Raw genomic sequence first — 17,817 nt, 5'->3', positions numbered from 1 at the left:
ATTTTCTAGTGGTAACCCTGAACATTCTTGGCGCGTAATCAGCATTTAAAATTTTGTTTATATTTTTTTGTATTAAATCAATTTAAACTATTAAAATGGTGAAAAAGTGTTGCGTTTCTACTTGCAAAAGTGAATCCTATGGTGGTTGCAATATATCGTTCCACAGGTTAGCTAATAATAATATTTTCGTAAACCAAACAACTAGGGTGCCCATGAATTCTTGTAACGAGTCAAAATATGGGTGATGGATTTTAAAACTGTTGTACTATTGTTATAGCTTCCCAAAAAATGAAGAAAGGCGACATAAATGGCTCAGCAGTCTATATATGAAGTAGAAATACAAAAAAAACAGTCTTCACTTCGAATCTTCCTGCTTTTATACTGCTAATTTCCGCTAATTATTAAAAGCCTTTATTAGTATCTTAAGGTCACAAACTGCGTAAGTTAAAACTTCAATACTAATCTGTGTTTAATAATCTTAGCAAATTCGGATTTGTCTCACATAGCTTAATCTCATAGTCACCCTATTAGAAAGGGACAGACAGCCTCCGTACTAACTGTTTCACTCGGCTCGTTTTTTGGGTTTATATGCGCAGTCCTGTTTACTAATATTATGTCTATGGGAAATCATGGGAAATACAACTCACATTCATTCACTCACATTCATTCATTCATTTCATTCACATTCTCATTTTAGATTCATTCAATATTCCAGGCAATTATGTTTATAACATTCTTTGGGCTGCCATTAGACTGCAAGTCTGAAGGGTGATTTGCCCCATTTAACTCTACTGATAATCATGTATGAAACATAAAAGAATGGGTAGGAATAAAACAAAAAACAATATTTTTAATAAGAACTTTATTGTTTGGCACAAAATATAGCAACAAATAAAAATAACCTGATCCGGTAAGAATTATAATAGGGAAACCAAAATATATACACCTGTTGTGCTAATGCTGGCACAAATTTCAATCCATTTTTACCTAAATGTACCAGAAATATGGTTTCTATATACATATTTTTATGGGACAATGGACAAAATAATACGATTATAATATGTAGGTTTAATTATATTTCTATTGCACAATCACCAATATATTGAAAAATATGGAACTATGTAATTTTAAGTAGACAGGAAGTAATAAACTTAAGAGTTCACTTCTATACAGTTTTAACGGGTGTACTATGCCAAATCGAATGACAAATAATCGAATATCAATTAATCGACCACTATAAATCGAAATTCTAAATACTCGAACATTCATAATATCGAATGGTTGTTAAATCGAACATTCAATACATCGCGCAGTCAATACATCGAGTGTTCAAAATATCGAATGTTCGTTTGATCGAGCGTTAAATGCATCGTATATTCATCCTATCGAAAAATCTATATTTTTTATGAATACAAGAAAAACTCAAAATTAACTAATAAATCACATTTTAATCTTTAATTCTTATCTTTTAAAGGTACATTTTAAAATTTTGTGCGAATGAAAAGGCAAACGCGGGATTGGAAAGACCTACTTTACAAAAAAGAGGCAAAAGGGATGATAATGCGATTGAAAAAATGTTAAATAGTAATAAAAACTACATTAAAATGTGATTTATTCGTTAATTTTGAGTTTTTCTTGTATTCATAAAAAATATAGATTTTTCGATAGGATGAATATACGATGCATTTAACGCTCGATCAAACGAACATTCGCTATTTTGAACACTCGATGTATTGACTGCGCGATGTATTGAATGTTCGATTTAATAACCATTCGATATTATGAATGTTCGAGTATTTAGAATTTCGATTTATAGTGGCCGATCAATTGATATTCGATTATTTGTCATTCGATTTGGCATAGTACACCCGTTTTAAGGTAAATAAGTACAAATGCAATGGGAATGTAAGACACAACAATATCGCGATACTTTGTTTATACACAAAAACAAAAATAATAAAACTTTTTACTTAATACTAATCCAATTCCCAAATATAAAGATGTAAAATATAAAACAAAGACAAAAAAATCTCTAAGCTATACAATTCCTTTGCATTATATTAAAAATATAATTTTAATTGACTTTTAATTGCACAATGAGCACAATAATAATTATAGATTGACTTGACTTAGGCCATCATTCTATTATTTATTTAAAAAAAAAATGTTTCCGTCAAATAAATTTGCTTGTGTGATGTTGGTCATTTGAATGTCGTGAAATCATTAGTAGCCAACCTCGGACAAGCAATGGTACTATACAAGAAAAAAAACATTTTGTAATACATTAAAAAAAAAACTTGTGTATGATTTTTGAATACTAACCTTTTTTGTAAGGTATTCTTACAGTAACTTGTAAATAAGTAATTTCAATTTTTTACAAACACCAAAAATTTATACATATGTACTATGAATTTGTTCATGCCAAAATCTTATAATATCTTTAAGTAGGCCCGTTTCCACCGACAACATAAATTGAATGTGAAACTTCATAGTAAACAATTGTTTCAAGAAAACTGACGTTTATGTTGTTGGTGAACTAATATTCTATTACAGATAACTTTCATATTTATTTACTAAAGATTTTTATTTAAGTGTAGCAGCCTTCACCTTATAAAAAGTAAATATATTGACTATAAATTTCTCATCAACCAATATAAGATACTTCTTAGATTACAAAATTAAGGAAGGGGTGAAGGAAGGAAGAAATTGTGAATACTGGGAAATAAAATAAAAAGTAATTTTTATGCTCGATGAGTAGGTACGAAAGTCAGACTTCAACTAGGTATCACACTAACATTACAAAGGCGAAAGTTTGTGATTGTATACGTTACTTCTTAACGCGAAAACAGCTGAACTGATTTTGATAAAACTTGGCATTTTTTTATTTTGATACAGCTGTTACATAAGACTAACGTTTTGGCATCTTTTTATCTAGGTACGGGAAGAAGTTAACTCAGGATGCTGGTAAAATCACTTGCATATAGGTACTGATAATTGACTGACATATTCTTATTTAAAAAAATATCAATTTTGACCTTGAATATTATTTAACAAACATAAAAAAGTTACAATATAGACTAATTGATTCCATTTCTCAAGATTTTCCTAAGAAAACTTTAATTATTAGACATAGTATTTCTCCAATCATAACTTAGATTTCTTATCCAGCCCTTCTACCCCATACTCCAAGAACTGCCCGATGAACCCGGCCACCCTCTCCGGATGACTAATATGGACATCATGACCACCTTCCACGGATTTAAACCTAAAATTACCGCCAGGATACTCTGCCTCGTCCAGCAAGAAAGCTGTGTTTCTGAACAGTTTGTTTTTCAGACTTTTCTGACATGCTATCGTCAGAATTGGGGTTCTGACAGCCGTGAACAGTTTTTTTACGTGTTCCGGTGAGTAGGCTGGCCCGTTGATCCGTTTCATTCGTAAGTCGTATGTGTATCTGTAATTTGGAAAAGTTCGATTATTAAAATGACGGGTTACTAAATTATTGTTTGCTTAGTGTGAAAAAAAATTATTTAGTTCTATCTTCCTATTCGACAGCAAGATTCTACTAATATTATTTATGCGAAAGTCTGTATGTTATAGTTCGGCCATTCAGAGAATGCGTTCCTGACACGTCGCGATTGAACTGACGACGTAACTTTGCAATGGCGTTGCAGTTACGATAAAAATATTTTTGCTGGTTGTTTACCGTTTTAACAATTGAGGAGCATTAAAACAACATTATTATATCAATAATCAATGAATGTTATTACGTCGTCAGTTCAATCGCGACGTGTCAGGAACGCATTCTCTGAATGGCCGAACTATAATTCCTTAGATGTAAACAATTGATTTTGTTGAAGCTAGTCAGCAATAACTATCAGAACAATATAAAGGTTTATTTTTATGCTGGTGAGAGAAAAAGTACCCTCGGAAAGCGAGTGGAACCTGGCGCAAGTTACTATGTTTAAATTGAAATACTTTAATTGAAACGCCAAGTTATTTACTCTTGTATTTTGTATGATGTATTTTTAGAAGTTTCCTATCACTATTTACCTGATACATCCGTCTCCAACGGGTTCAGACAGTCTTTCCAGTACTGCTGCCGCTTGTTCCTCGTTCAAACTGGGCCTGTTCCGCATCAGAGACTGCAGAGCCTGGGAGGTGGTATGGTTTATTAATTTCATCATCATCTGCCTAGCCTTTTTCAGCTTCCAGTCCCCGTAAAATATATATCGCCAAGCCTATGTTTTTCGGGAAGAGTGAAGCTTTCCAGCAGTGAAAGAATTTTTTAAATAGGTCTAGTCGTTTTTTAGTTTATCCATTACAAATAAACAAACAAAGATTTCCTCTTCATAATCCTACTTCCTTCCTACTAATATTATCGTACTAATCCTACTAATATTATATGTACATGTGAAAGTTTGTGAGAATGCATGAATGTATGTTTGTTATTCTTTCACGCAAAAACGGCGGTTGAAAGAACAATGTCAGACGTCCATGGTAACTTAGGCTCAATTTAAAGTAAAAGAAAAAAAGTTTAATGTCAGAAGCTTTTCTATGTTTTCCACTTTTGCATTGAACTTCTCAAAACCAAATTATTAAAACGAAAAACCTGAACTCGATGAACAAAATAATTACTTATTAAAATGATTTTTTTTTTTTTTTTGGAAAAGTTCTAGATAACAATTAAATATTTTATAAGAAGTTAGTATTTTATAAGCGTGGTGATTAATGCTCAATCCTTCTCCGTGTGAGAGGAGGCCTGTGCCCAGCAGTGGGACGATAAAAAGGCTGTAACATAACATAACATAACATAACATAGTATTTTATATTTAAATTGTTGTAGTAAAGAACTTTGTGTCCGTGAGAATTTAGTTTTAAAAGTTGATTGGGTGGGCCGAAACCTGACATTGATCTTTTATGTGTAAACAGGTGATACCCTAGCTAGATTAACACATAGTTACGTTAGTTACGATAGACTTTTGAGTTTATGTAAACACTAGCTTTTGCCCGCAACTTCGTTCGCGTGGAATAGTGACTACCAGCAGATTTTTGATTTGACCAATAGATGGCGCTATATGTCCGGAATATTTTTTTTTTTTTTTTGTAATAAAAACTATCCTATGTCCTTTCTCAAGTTTCAAACTATGTCTGTGCCAAATTTCACACAAATCGGTTCAGTAGTTTAGGCGTGAAGAAAAGACAGACAGACAGACAGAAAGACAGACAGACAGAGTTACTTTCGCATTTATAATATTAGTTTGGATAATGACGTACCTCCGTCCATTTGATTGTAGGCGACTTCTCTTTAGGCGTGTTGTATTTGTCGTAATTCTTGTAAAAGTTCGTGAAGAATATGTGATACCTGCAACACGAAAGGAAGATCATTAAATCCACGCCTATCTTTTTTTAAAAACTTCATTCAAATATATTTTTTCGTGAAAGTCGGACACAATGAGGTATTTCGCACAATACAAGCCATTTCCCGTGGTTTCAATCGCCGCCGTGGAAACTACTTCCCATATCCGGATAAAATAGAGTATATGTCACCTGGGGCCCGATTCTCCTAAGTTAATAATGTCAAAATCGAATAGAAATCGAATCGCAATATGATCGTAATATCAGTTTTAACCATATCGGGCATTCTGCTACTAATAAAAGACCAATCTTATTCGATTGACATTTGATTGGTATGCGATTGGTCTGCTATTTTGGTGATTTTGGTCTATACGGTAGTTTGCTGTACAACCATTTTGCGATCGTAAATCATTTGCAGACAAAATTATTCATTATTGAATGACAAAAGAGGATAAAAACCGTTTATTTCAAAGAAAAAATAGCGGAATGCCACATACGCTTCAATCGTAATCGAGTCGGGATTGGACCTCAGTCGAATCGAGTCGAACGTGAATCGTATGACGCTTAAGTAAAATTAGGAGAATCGGGCCCCAGGGGCTAATGTAACTTTGTAACAGTGAAAGGATTTTTCAAATCGTTTCAGTCACTTCGGAGCCCTAAGTTAGGGTACAAATAAGCTAACTTTTCCTCTTTAAAATATTAGTATAGACCTTACCATCTGCTAAACTCTTCAGGAGGTACAGCGAAGAAGTTGATAGGGTCCAAGTTGATCAGCCGGTCCAGTTTGTCTGGGTAACATAAGTTGTAGAACTGACCTGGAAATGTAACACATTGAATGTATAACTTCAGATTAACAGCCAATTTCTTCATCAAAAGTAAAAGCCAAAGTAAAAGTCAAAGTAATGTCATAAAGTAAAAGTAACGGTCAAATTCGTTTTATCTATTAGTTTAGCTGTTACTTTAGCCTTGAAAAAACGAATTTGACCGTTACTTTTACTTTATGACATTACTTTGGCTTTTACTTTTGATGAAGAAACTGGCTGATAGTGCTATAAGTGGAGTTCACCCAGTCAGCTGCATTTGGCTAGAATGGATATCAAACCTAGTAGCATAATTGGGAAACGGATAGACAGAAAATATTTAAAAACTACTCTCATCCCATTGAATGAATGAATAGACTGTACCTTCTTATTCATAGTCTGGGCGCCATTATCACTACATAGTATAAAACAAAGTCGTTTTTTCTGTCCCTATGTCCCTTTGTACGCTTAAATCTTCAAAACTAAGCAACCGATTTTCATGCGTTTTTTTTAATAGATAGAGTGATTAAAGAGGAAGGTTTATCTTACTTATATTATAAATGTGAAAGTTTGTGAGAATGTATGGATGTATGTTTGTTATTCAATCACGCAAAAACGGCTGGACCGATTTGATTGAATTTTGGTATGTAGATAGGTGATACCCTGGATTAACACATAGACTTTTTATCAACACACCACGCGGGCGAAGCCCCTGGCGGAAGCTAGTAATATATATGTTACCGTAAGATTACAAACATCGTTAGATTACAATCTATCTCGAGAGATTGTAAACTGTCGAATTATTGTGAACCGTAACATCTGATTGCAATTTAACGCATTATTTTTCGCTATATTATAATCTATCGATGAGAAATTGTCAAATTGTCAACTGTCCGAAAGCTCTCTCTGATTGGTCAGTCTTTTTGTAAGATCGACCAATCACGACCAGCCGTTCTGTTCCCATGGAGTTCCCGTAGAGTTAGGAATGAAATAGAGGTGTCAGTTAAATAAAATAAATGCTCTTCAAAAATTCTTCAAGTATTAAATTTATATAAAAATAACTCTTATAAAAATACAGTTAGGTATTTTGTCTTCAAATACAAACTAATATTTAAAAATAAAATAAAAGGGGTGCTAATTAAACAGGCTTCTTTTTAATATCATTATTCGCCCCCAAAAATGTATGTTGCCTTCTAAATTACTAAGTCAGCCACAATTAATAAAGCGTCGAGCATCTAAATAATACTATCTTAGCCACGAGTTATCTTCCACTCTAAATACAACTCAGCATGATGGTTATTTTTTTGCATCTAAATTTGTAGCATGCATTCTAACAGTAAACTTCTTAAATACTATTAAATGACATCATAAAAATATTTATTTACCTTCTAATTTTTTAACTCGTACCTACTGAGTTTTTTGTTTAAAATATAACACATCCCATATTAATTGACCCAGCATGGAAGTAAGCATGCAACATGCAGCAAGCATAACTTCTGTCACGGCTCCGGCGCTGCGGGGCTCCGGCGGTCCCATGCGAGCTTATCGTCGCAGATGGTTTTCACGCTCACCACCGCAGCTTCGGCTTGCTGGCCGGCGGAGCCGGCCAGCCTCAGCCGCGGCGGCGAGCGCTGAAACTACCTGCGCCTCAGCTCGCAGGCCGCCTCGCCCCTCCGCGCCTACGCGGTTTTGAATTGCACTCTAGGGGTAGGGCAGACAAGACTACGTGGAGTCGGTTTTGCAGCGATTCGTTTTCGTCACTAACTTCAATTTTTAATACAATTTTTAATTGTGTGTAATTTGAGTCTTAAAAATTAAGTACAATTTTTGATTTTATAAAAAATTAAACCGTCACTTATTTTTGCACGTCAAAGAGCTGTGACACCGGGAGTTGCAAAGAACATTGTCTTTTTTGACGTTCTACCAATCAGCGCGCAAGATGCATTCCGTTCTACGCCAGTTGACAATTTGACCGCTCTACATCGCTCTCGATCTTACAAAAAGACTGACCGATCAGGGAGAGCTTTCGGACAGTTGACAATTTGACAATTTCTCATCGATAGATTATAATATAGCGAAAAATAATGCGTTAAATTGCAATCAGGTGTTACGGTTTACAATAATTCGACAGTTTACAATCTCTCGAGATAGATTGTAATCTAACGATGTTTGTAATCTTACGGTGACATATACATTAAATAGTGGGGAAATACTGTTATCCCGTGTCAAGCCGGAATAATTATTACCTGTATTGTACGCTCATTTTATTATGTTAATCGACTCGCCAACGCACCACCACACAGGTCGACAGTCTGACACTGACAACGACTGACTCCCCACCGCTCGATCCGGTATTTATAACCGAGTGACGTATGCGCACGAGGCGTCATAATAATGACATAACCTATACAATGATGCACATGTACCTGCATACACTACATCTCTCCCTTGTTGTTTTGATTTTAACCTTGTTTCAAAAGTCCAACAATCAAACTCATAAATATTTTGATAATTTCTTAAAGATCTATCAAACACCTGCAGCACAACAAAACCACGCTATCAGATCAGTCCACCGATCACACTGCCATCAAACTGATTTACTTTGTTCCGTTTCCATTTCATTTCCCTTTCCATTTAAGGAGACGACAGATATCGGTGATACTGCAGGACACTACATCCCTTCCCTTGTGAAATAAACATAAATAAAAATCCGTCCCTTTGCAGACGGTAACATACCAGCATCTGCTTCAGGCTCAACAAGACAAATTCGTAGCAGTGATATCAGGCCGGCAAGTTTAACTTCAGGTTTTGTAGCCGCTGTTCCGGCCCTGTATTATATCTACACTAGAGATGATCCGTCCATTTGGCAGACATCCCGCCAATCAGTCCATGTGAAATCAAGCAAGTCTGAAATATTGCTGTGCCTTCAGATAATGAGCACTCATCTTGCTTGGTTCGACTTCACTTAAAACTGATACAGAATGCATTGTTCCAAGGTAAAAGATCGGCATTAGGGCACCTCATCAATGCTTTTCACTCATTCAAAACCGTACGAGCCGTACGAGGAAAGTAATCACATAAGATCGTCCCAATTGAATGGTGACCTAGATGGACTGTTTCCAATTTGATGATGACCATATACTTTGTCACCCATTTAATGGCGACCACATACTTTGTCTCCAATTTAATGGTGACTCCATACTTTGTCACCCATTTAATGGTGACCACATACTTTGTCTCCAATTTAATGGCGACCACATATTTTGTCACCAATTTAATGGTTTAAATTGTAGTTCTATGTACGAGTTAAGTACTTTGAGTGCCTTGTAAGCAAGAGAATGCTAACTCAACTAATTTTGGTAATATGTAGTTTTTAATTTGAGAGTGGAATATCAAAGCCTATCATTATCTCAGCAATGTAACAAACAATCTGGTCTTCAACCCTATTGATCAGCGCTAGTACTTTGCACGTTTCTGCTAGTACACTCGCTGAAATTCTGATATAGGCTTTAAATACCCTACATCAATGTATGTCCAATATCTAGTCAAGAAACTGTAAGCTTCTTAGCATTCAACACCCAACATATGAATACCTTACTGCATATAATACTTGGAAGCGACCTGCATCCAGCGTCTTCCGGTGACCTTTATAAGGTCGTCTTTATAAGGTATCTGTGGAGATCAAAGGGGGAGGCCTATGTTCAGCAGTGGACGTCCTATGCCTGAGATGATGATGATGATGATGATGATATAATAGTGCGATAGGAATACTTATATTTCGGTTAGGCATCCAAGAACACTATTATCACCGGACATTGCGTTCTGTAATGTTTGTTTGCTTTTATTAATGTGGTTTTCAAAAATTAAAGTAGTCAAAGAATTATTATGCTTTGATGGTAAGCTTTTTAGTGTCATGGTTACATATTGATTATAACGAAGGTGTAAAGTAACATTACGAATCAGATTTTAACTAATTAGAACCATATTATGTAACGAACGCACTTTAACAGGTGTCACTAACTTTGCACTATATATTTTGAAGCTGTGACATTCTGCATCACCATAAAATAGAAGAGTCCCTGACCCTCAACTCATGCTCTTCTTCCTTTCAACAAGGTGACAGCAGCTCACAAACAGTTTTCTAGTCGATGCAATTTTCCTTTTGCAAAACAACCGCTAAACTTTCTAAAACATTTGTCTACACATAGATAAATGTGGGATTCTAATTCTATATCTCAATTTCATGAGCAGCTATGCTGCTCTCATGTCATACTTGACCTCATCAATTTGATGATCAGCTTTGTGCTGCTTCCATTTTTAATATTTTACGCTTTTCCAATTTCATGACCGCGTATAGGTAACGTAATATATATTTTTTTTTTATGTAAGTATAGTTGGCTGCATAAGTATGTTTATAGTTTCGTTCAAAAGCGCTTACCCTTTATTGCAGCTGACTTTATCTACGTTGTTTTAGTTAGACAACCAGAATATAAAAATATTATTATCTTTTATAGGGACAGCACCCCAGTAAATTTTTAAACGATTTGGTGACTAAGGGCAATTTTACTTCCTATACTTTAAGGAACACTTACTCAGATTATATTTTGCAGTAGGACTTAGGAACTTAATAATATTTTAGTTATTATTAACCAAATGTCGACGCAACTGTGTAGTTTAATTAGCACAAAAGAGTAATAAATGTCGATAAATGTAAATAGTGATAAAGTTCTTTACCTCTCATGCGAGTCCAATTGTCTTACGGTAACCTAAGATTGGTGTTCTAAGATCAATTATTATTAACCCTAACGCTATGGACACAAGACATTATTTTGTTAATAGATATCCATCCCACCACCCATATGGATCTTATCTTATGGGATGGGTTGAGGAAATTACACAACTTTATATTACAAGTAGGTATGCACTTCAAGAATATATTAATGTGATGATTTATTAACTTGAGATCAATAAATGGATTCTATTTCATATATGTTCATATATGGTTACGTTATTCGCTCCTATGGAAGCATATTCTTCCACAACTCTCAATGTACTTATACTGCTTATTGGTACTGCAATACTGTAAAACATAATTTGCAAATAACAATATTATAATGAGGGCCACTTTGTTAAACTATTTGTAAACACCAATGTAAATCAATAAAAAAGAGGCTAAGATACCAATTAAAATTCATTCAAGCCTGAGTCTTGAAGGTTTTAAAAGCACACGCAATCATCAACTTTTGAGAACTTGATTGCAACAATCATCCATGAGCTAATCATCATTAGACAGTTCCCAGAGTAAGTATCTACATTGGAACTCCTTCCAGGTATCATCCTTAAAAGATTTTTTGTCACAGATGAGAAGGCCCAGTTGGGTAAATGATGATGATGTCCTCCTAGCCGATTATCGGCTACGGCGGCTGTACTCACGTAAGGGGATTAGCCAACTGCGCAGGACATATTATAGTGCACAAGCATTTGCGCAGACACAGGTGCACTCACTGTTCCTTCACTCTCATAACCCGATGGGACGGCAATCCGACACGACCGGAAAGAGATCAGGCGCAGGACCGACATTTACGTGCTTTCCGATGCACGGGTGTATCAATCACCAACTTCCAGGCCCGACCCGGGAATCGAACCCGAGACCTCGTGCTCAGCAGCCGCGCTTGCGACAGCTAGACCAACGAGGCAGTTGGGTAGATAAAGTAGCATTGTCAAATAAATCACAGATTGCTCCAATGCTTAGTTCCATATTCTTTTGATCTAAGAGTTTTATATCAACCTAAAGTACTGAAATTACAATTGTGAGCTAGCATGTTTACCAAAGATTCTATCTATTGAATACCAAAATTTTGATCCACATTTTCCAGCTAGTATTGCTGCTTGTATGCTGTTCTACTGTTCTGTATCTTCTGGAATATCTCTGTTGTATAACAACCTCTTTAATACAGCAAAATAAAGTAAAAGTATTGAAATTATACCTAGGGTGACTGAGCAACTGTTATAATTAACACTATTATGGGTAGGCAACCCACTAGAGGTGTTGATGGACTTGGATGTTGTGCATAGGTGAATACATACCAGTATAGCTGGGCGAGTTCTTCAACATACATGGCCAACCTACTACGGTCCCTCAATGTGCTGTTTGTTTAACTAGATACCTAGCACATGTTTGTCATTTGTAGAACCGTTGAGTATATAACCCACCAGTTTGTTCTTGTAATATCCTCTATATTGCAAGCACTTGAATTAAGTTAGTTAAGTACCAGAACAATATAGCAGGTATAAGTTGTTGACTAGACTCTGAGAAGTTAAGTTTGGAAGCTTTTTATGATCCAAATCACCGGGCACAGAAAATATAAAAATTATCAAGATTTACTATTTAGTTGTTGCAGTAGTTGACAACTATCGCCAGATAATTTATGCGTGTACAGTCAATTGAATGACCAGTAGACGTTCACTACCGTTAACTGTCAAGCTGTCAATTTAATGACCAGTAGATATAGACTACTGCCAACTGTCAAGCTGTCAATTTAATGACCAGTAGATATAGACTACTGCCAACTGCCAAGCTGTCAATTTAATGACCAGTAGATATACACTACTGCCAACCATCAAGCTGTCAATTCAATGCCCAGTAGATATAGACTACTGCCAACAATCTGGCTGTCAATTTAATGACCAGTAGATACACACTACTGCCAACCATCAAGCTGTCAATTCAATGACCAGTAGATATAGACTACTGCCAACAATCAGGCTGTCAATTTAATGACCAGTAGATACACACTACTGCCAACTGCCAAGCTGTCAATCTAATGACCAGTAGATACACGCTACTGCCAACTGCCAAGCTGTCAATCTAATGACCAGTAGATATACACTACTGCTAACCGTCAAGCTGTCAATTTAATGACCAGCAGATTTTTGGAATAGAATAGGTCTTTATTTGCTTAGAATGCAGGCACTTACAAAATAGGATTGTAAACAACATAATAAGATCCGTGTACATTCCGCCTTGTTGGCATGCAAGCACAACAATTATTAAACACAATTGATTATAAGGCAAATAGGTTATTGTATTATATCCTCTAGGAAATCCCACCACTGCTAAAGTCGTCTTGACGACAATTCAACAACCAGCAACTTTATATTGCTTCCAATAAATGCCTATTATTGAATAAACTTTGATGCAGGTTTAAGAATGAGTAAACTGATCACCAAGTAATGATTTTGTATTATAAATTACTCATTTGATAAATATTAACACCTGCAATAAATATTGCTACTTCCATTAGAATTGTAACAAGGTAAACTTAAACAAAGAATTACGTAAAAAGGTTAGAATTTGTTTGCAATTCGGGTGATACATACATGAACATAAAAGTTATGTATACTTTGTCATTCTACTCTCTTCCCTTCCTTCTTTCCTTTTGCTCTTTTTAATATGATTGAATATTAACATCGGTCAGAGGTTACTTGTTGTCAAAGCTTATTTAGCATACATTAATTTGGTATAGGCATGAATAGGACAAATTATTTAGTATAACCTTGTATATCAAATATTTTTCTGGATCACAGAACTAATAGGTAGTTCAAAATTATAAAAATTAGATAATAGGTAACTGTTGGTTCAAACACTCACGGTTTTATCCTCGTCGCCAATGTATTGTACGCTCATTTTATTATGTTAATCGACTCGCCAACGCACCACCACACAGGTCGACAGTCTGACAACGACTGACTCCCCACCGCTCGATCCGGTATTTATAACCGAGTGACGTATGCGCACGAGGCGTCATAATAATGACATAACCTATACAATGATGCACATGTACCTGCATACACTACAATTACCTAAATAAGCTCCAAAGGAGTGTCCTATAAGCGTGAATGTCTTCCAGCGGAAATGCTTGACGAGCGCATGTATAGCATACAGCATGTCGTACACGCTGATCATCAGACCCGGTAAGAAGCGGTCTGACTTGCCGTTACCGGGGAGATCCAGACCTGGAAAATTGAGAAAAGAACTGGTAATATGCTGGATTATGCAAGCGCAGGACCCGAAAAGCGTTAAAATTGGCGCATGGCTCATTAAGTCAGAAACAGATTGGTCCCTCTCTTAAATCATTAACAAAAACAATTTCAGAGTTCAATAGTCAATCATACATAGTTTCATAAATTCCACATACAAAATTTTTTCACATAGTTTTTTTTATTATTTTGTATCACCTCTCAATCCTTTTTACATTATGGACTGGTTACCATAATTTTTATGAAGCTATAGTTAAAACTTAATTATTGTGGTTTATTTTAATAACTTGAGCAGTATGTAATTGTAGTATATTAGTCCATGACTAAACTAATGACAAATAGGGAAATTAGGGTAAGGACTCATTTACAAGTTTATAAAATAATTTAATTGCTGTCTGTGACATCCTTGGCAGTTGTTACGTATAGTCGGAAGCCAGTAAATCTGACACCAGTCTAACCAAGGGATATTTGGTTGCTCGGGTAACTGGGTTGAGGGGGTCAGATAAGGCAGTCGCTCCTTGTAAAGCACTGGTACTCAGCTAAATCCGGTTAGACGGGAAGCCGATCCCAACATAGTTGGGAAAAAGGCTCGGAGGGTGACTGTTATCCTGTAGAAACAGGAGCTGGTTGCTAGTTACATATAAAATAATAAATAAAACCTACCGATATAATAATAATTCCTGGGCAGCTTGCTGACTAGCGGGCGGAAGCTGACTGCGGAGTCCATGCTGCCGTGGCAGAGCAGTACGGGGGGGTTGCAGCAGTCGCCCCATGCTATTACTGGAAATTAACACAGCAGGTTTATATCTACACCAATATAAGAAAGAAAAAACATTTTTTAGTTTGTACACTTAAGGTTCTGAAAGTATTGGACCGATTTGAAAAATTCTTTCACTATCCCAGAGTTACTTAGGCTATATTCCATTAAGAAGAATATAGGAAGAAATAAGAATTATAGAATATATTTTAAGTAGTTTCCCTGGGACGTGGGTGAAATCACAGAGAAACAGCTAGTTTCAAAAAAGTAAAGGTAAATCATACAGTGGTATTGGTTATTTAAAAATACTGTTCATTTACTCAATAAAGGGGCTGTTGATGCCCTTTGACTAATGGCTTGTCTTAGGGGTGGATAGTAGATTGATGTAACTTTATCATCTGTTAATAAAATTATGGGTCTTCATTCGAAACTAATATGGATGTGGTTTGATGAATTTCGCCGAAAGGAAGAACATAACTTTTGACAAATGCCTCCCTCAACGTTCGCAACTTTTCACGGTTTTCAGCAACTCGCATCCACTGCTTCCCGGCGACCTTGGCCAGATCGCCCGTCTAACTAGAGAGGCCAGTGGAAGCCCTGCCCACGCTGCGTCTTCCGGGCCGTTACATAATTACGTATTCAAATTTTATCAAAGTTCATCTCTAAGATAAAACTAAGCGAACAATGATCTGAAGATCAAAGTTCAGTCTAACTTTTTATATTATTATTAGGTAATTTTCAACTGATTCATGCTGTATAGAGCAGTAAATATGTGTACTTACTTGCGATTCTGCCCCAAGGAGCTTGTATATACCACTCGTGCTCCACTAAATCCATTATTTATGAAAATATTTCGATCACTTTACTTCACTTAAAATATTTCGAGTTCACGATTAAGTTAGATCTTGATAAAATCTTGTTTTAAAGTTTTTATGACACTGAAATATAGTACACATACAAAGTAAATTAATTAAGTATACTTTCACTTCAATTTTACGAAAAAAATAAATTTAAATCGTGGAAATACACGAGCAAAACAAAGCTGTAGTCTGTCAGATGTCGAACTGTCAAAGTTTGACAGTTATCACAGATTATAAATACCGAGGCCTGAGGCTCACGCTTTTACCTTCATGGGGTATAAGCAGGGAACAGCCGAACTGCAGAAAGTAGCAAAAATATATTTATTAAGTATTGATGATATGTATTTTTGTTTTCAATGATTAAAATTTCATTCATAGGTGAATCAAAAGTATATAATATAATGTTGTCTTCTACATGTCGTTCACTACGTACTAACGGGCGCCAATCACATCGGTCATGGGCAGCTTCGCATCCGTTGATAGGATTAGTTACGTCTTCATAAGCATGCCATTTTATTTGATAAGGTATCGAGGGGAATTTCAAAAGGCAATTAAAGATAAAAAGTTAATTCATATAAATGCCAATTTTATGATCTTATAAAGTGTTGAATAGACAAACAAGATAAATAAACGGATGATATCTGATAAGTGATGTCACACTGTACGTCATAATCAAGATTTAGGCACAGAATAAAGATGTACAGTCAGCCCCGGATCTAGGGGGGGGCAAGCCGGGGCCTGTGCCCCGGGCGGCAAATTCAGGGGGCGGCACAATCAGGCGGCTACCAAATTCACACTTCACAGACCAATGGATAATCATTTATTTAACTTTGACCACGGAATAAATAATAGCACAAGTACAGCAATTTCATGGCCATATAAACTTGAGCGATACCCTGCACCACTGCACGAACATTTATTATTCACGAGGCGAAGTTTTAGCAAACTAAAAATTCTAAAAAATTATTTGCGATCATCTATGAGCCAGGAACGCTTATCGCATATATTTATTTTTATTTTAAATCCTACATCACAGATTACTGTAATGGTTACCTACAGCGCCATCTTAACCTATGGTGCAGGGTGTGCGCATGACCCGGGCGCCTTGCTCGGTCTCACTCAGGGGCGCCGCGGTGACGCCCCACCACCAAGAAATTTCGATGAAATTTTCTTCCTTATCAAACACCCGTTTGATAAGGAAGTTCCACATTGTATCACGATACTGACGAGCAAAGTTCCTAAAAAAGTCGCCTTCGCTTTTTTGATTGATCATTTTGATTATTTTTTACTTTTAACATCCTCCAACTAAGTAAGTGAAAAAATTCTTGCTCGCTACGCTCGCAGCTAAATGACAACGCGGCTGTTTTTCTGATTGTTTATTATTTTTATTGACTTGGTCGTCGGTCATTTATTCGGTCTCTAATCACGTTTTCTTTTTATTTGTACATAATTCCCAGTTTAATTTGTGAGTCTTCAAACAAATAATTTAAAAAAACTCGCGCTCGCTACGCTCGCGGCTTTTTATTGCTTTACAATATCCTTGATCAGGTATTTTTGTGTCGCAAGCTCAAAAAATTTCCTCCCGCTGTGGGTTAGCAGCGGTGAGGGAGTGTCAGACTCTTACTGACTAAAAACCGTCGTGTTCCGTCGTGGGCTTTTTATGTACCAGGGCCGCGGTATCTCTTTCGAACAACCCGCAGCAAGTCCACGCTGCCTTACTTTTATAAGTCAAATGTAGTAAAAAAAAAATATTTATGGAGTCCTCAAAAACAAAAAAGTTTGCGCTTCCGCCTGCTTGTAACAGCGCTTTTTAAAACTAATTAACCTTTTGTACCAAATTAAAAAAATTGCGCGCTCGCTTCGCTCGCGCTACTTTTTACGATTGCATCGTTCTGTCTCGACTTTTATAACTTAAACCGCCAACAGTTTGAGCCTACAATGAATTGGACACATTATTTTAAGTCCTTTACCTACCAAATAGTGCACTTCATTCGAACGTTCT

At 36.0% G+C, this 17,817-nt stretch overlaps 1 protein-coding gene across 1 annotated transcript; it reads right to left on the bottom strand.

The window, feature by feature from the left end:
* Positions 1-1,893: 1,893 nt before the first annotated feature.
* Positions 1,894-16,025, bottom strand: LOC124644207 (serine hydrolase-like protein). Its single transcript, XM_047183457.1, has 7 exons — positions 15,738-16,025; positions 14,862-14,978; positions 14,022-14,174; positions 6,074-6,173; positions 5,278-5,365; positions 4,054-4,154; positions 1,894-3,454 (listed from the first exon to the last, which is right to left on the bottom strand). The coding sequence occupies exons 1-7, from the start codon at positions 15,790-15,792 to the stop codon at positions 3,145-3,147; spliced, it is 924 nt and encodes a 307-aa protein (XP_047039413.1). The 5' UTR covers positions 15,793-16,025; the 3' UTR covers positions 1,894-3,144.
* Positions 16,026-17,817: the final 1,792 nt, after the last annotated feature.

This window comes from Helicoverpa zea, chromosome 29, assembly GCF_022581195.2.
Source record: "Helicoverpa zea isolate HzStark_Cry1AcR chromosome 29, ilHelZeax1.1, whole genome shotgun sequence".
NCBI classification, from domain to species: domain Eukaryota; kingdom Metazoa; phylum Arthropoda; class Insecta; order Lepidoptera; family Noctuidae; genus Helicoverpa; species Helicoverpa zea.
This window is presented reverse-complemented; position numbering and strand designations above follow the sequence as displayed.

Coding starts and splice junctions, on each gene's coding strand:
- LOC124644207 (XM_047183457.1), bottom strand. CDS start 15,792: ATGGATTTAGTGGAGCACGAGTGGTATATACAAGCTCCTTGGGGCAGA. Junction 5,366..6,073: donor CCTGAAGAGTTTAGCAGATG/GTAAGGTCTATA, acceptor TTCGTGTTGCAG/GTATCACATATTCTTCACGA. Junction 3,455..4,053: donor GTTGGAGACGGATGTATCAG/GTAAATAGTGAT, acceptor TCCAAATTACAG/ATACACATACGACTTACGAA.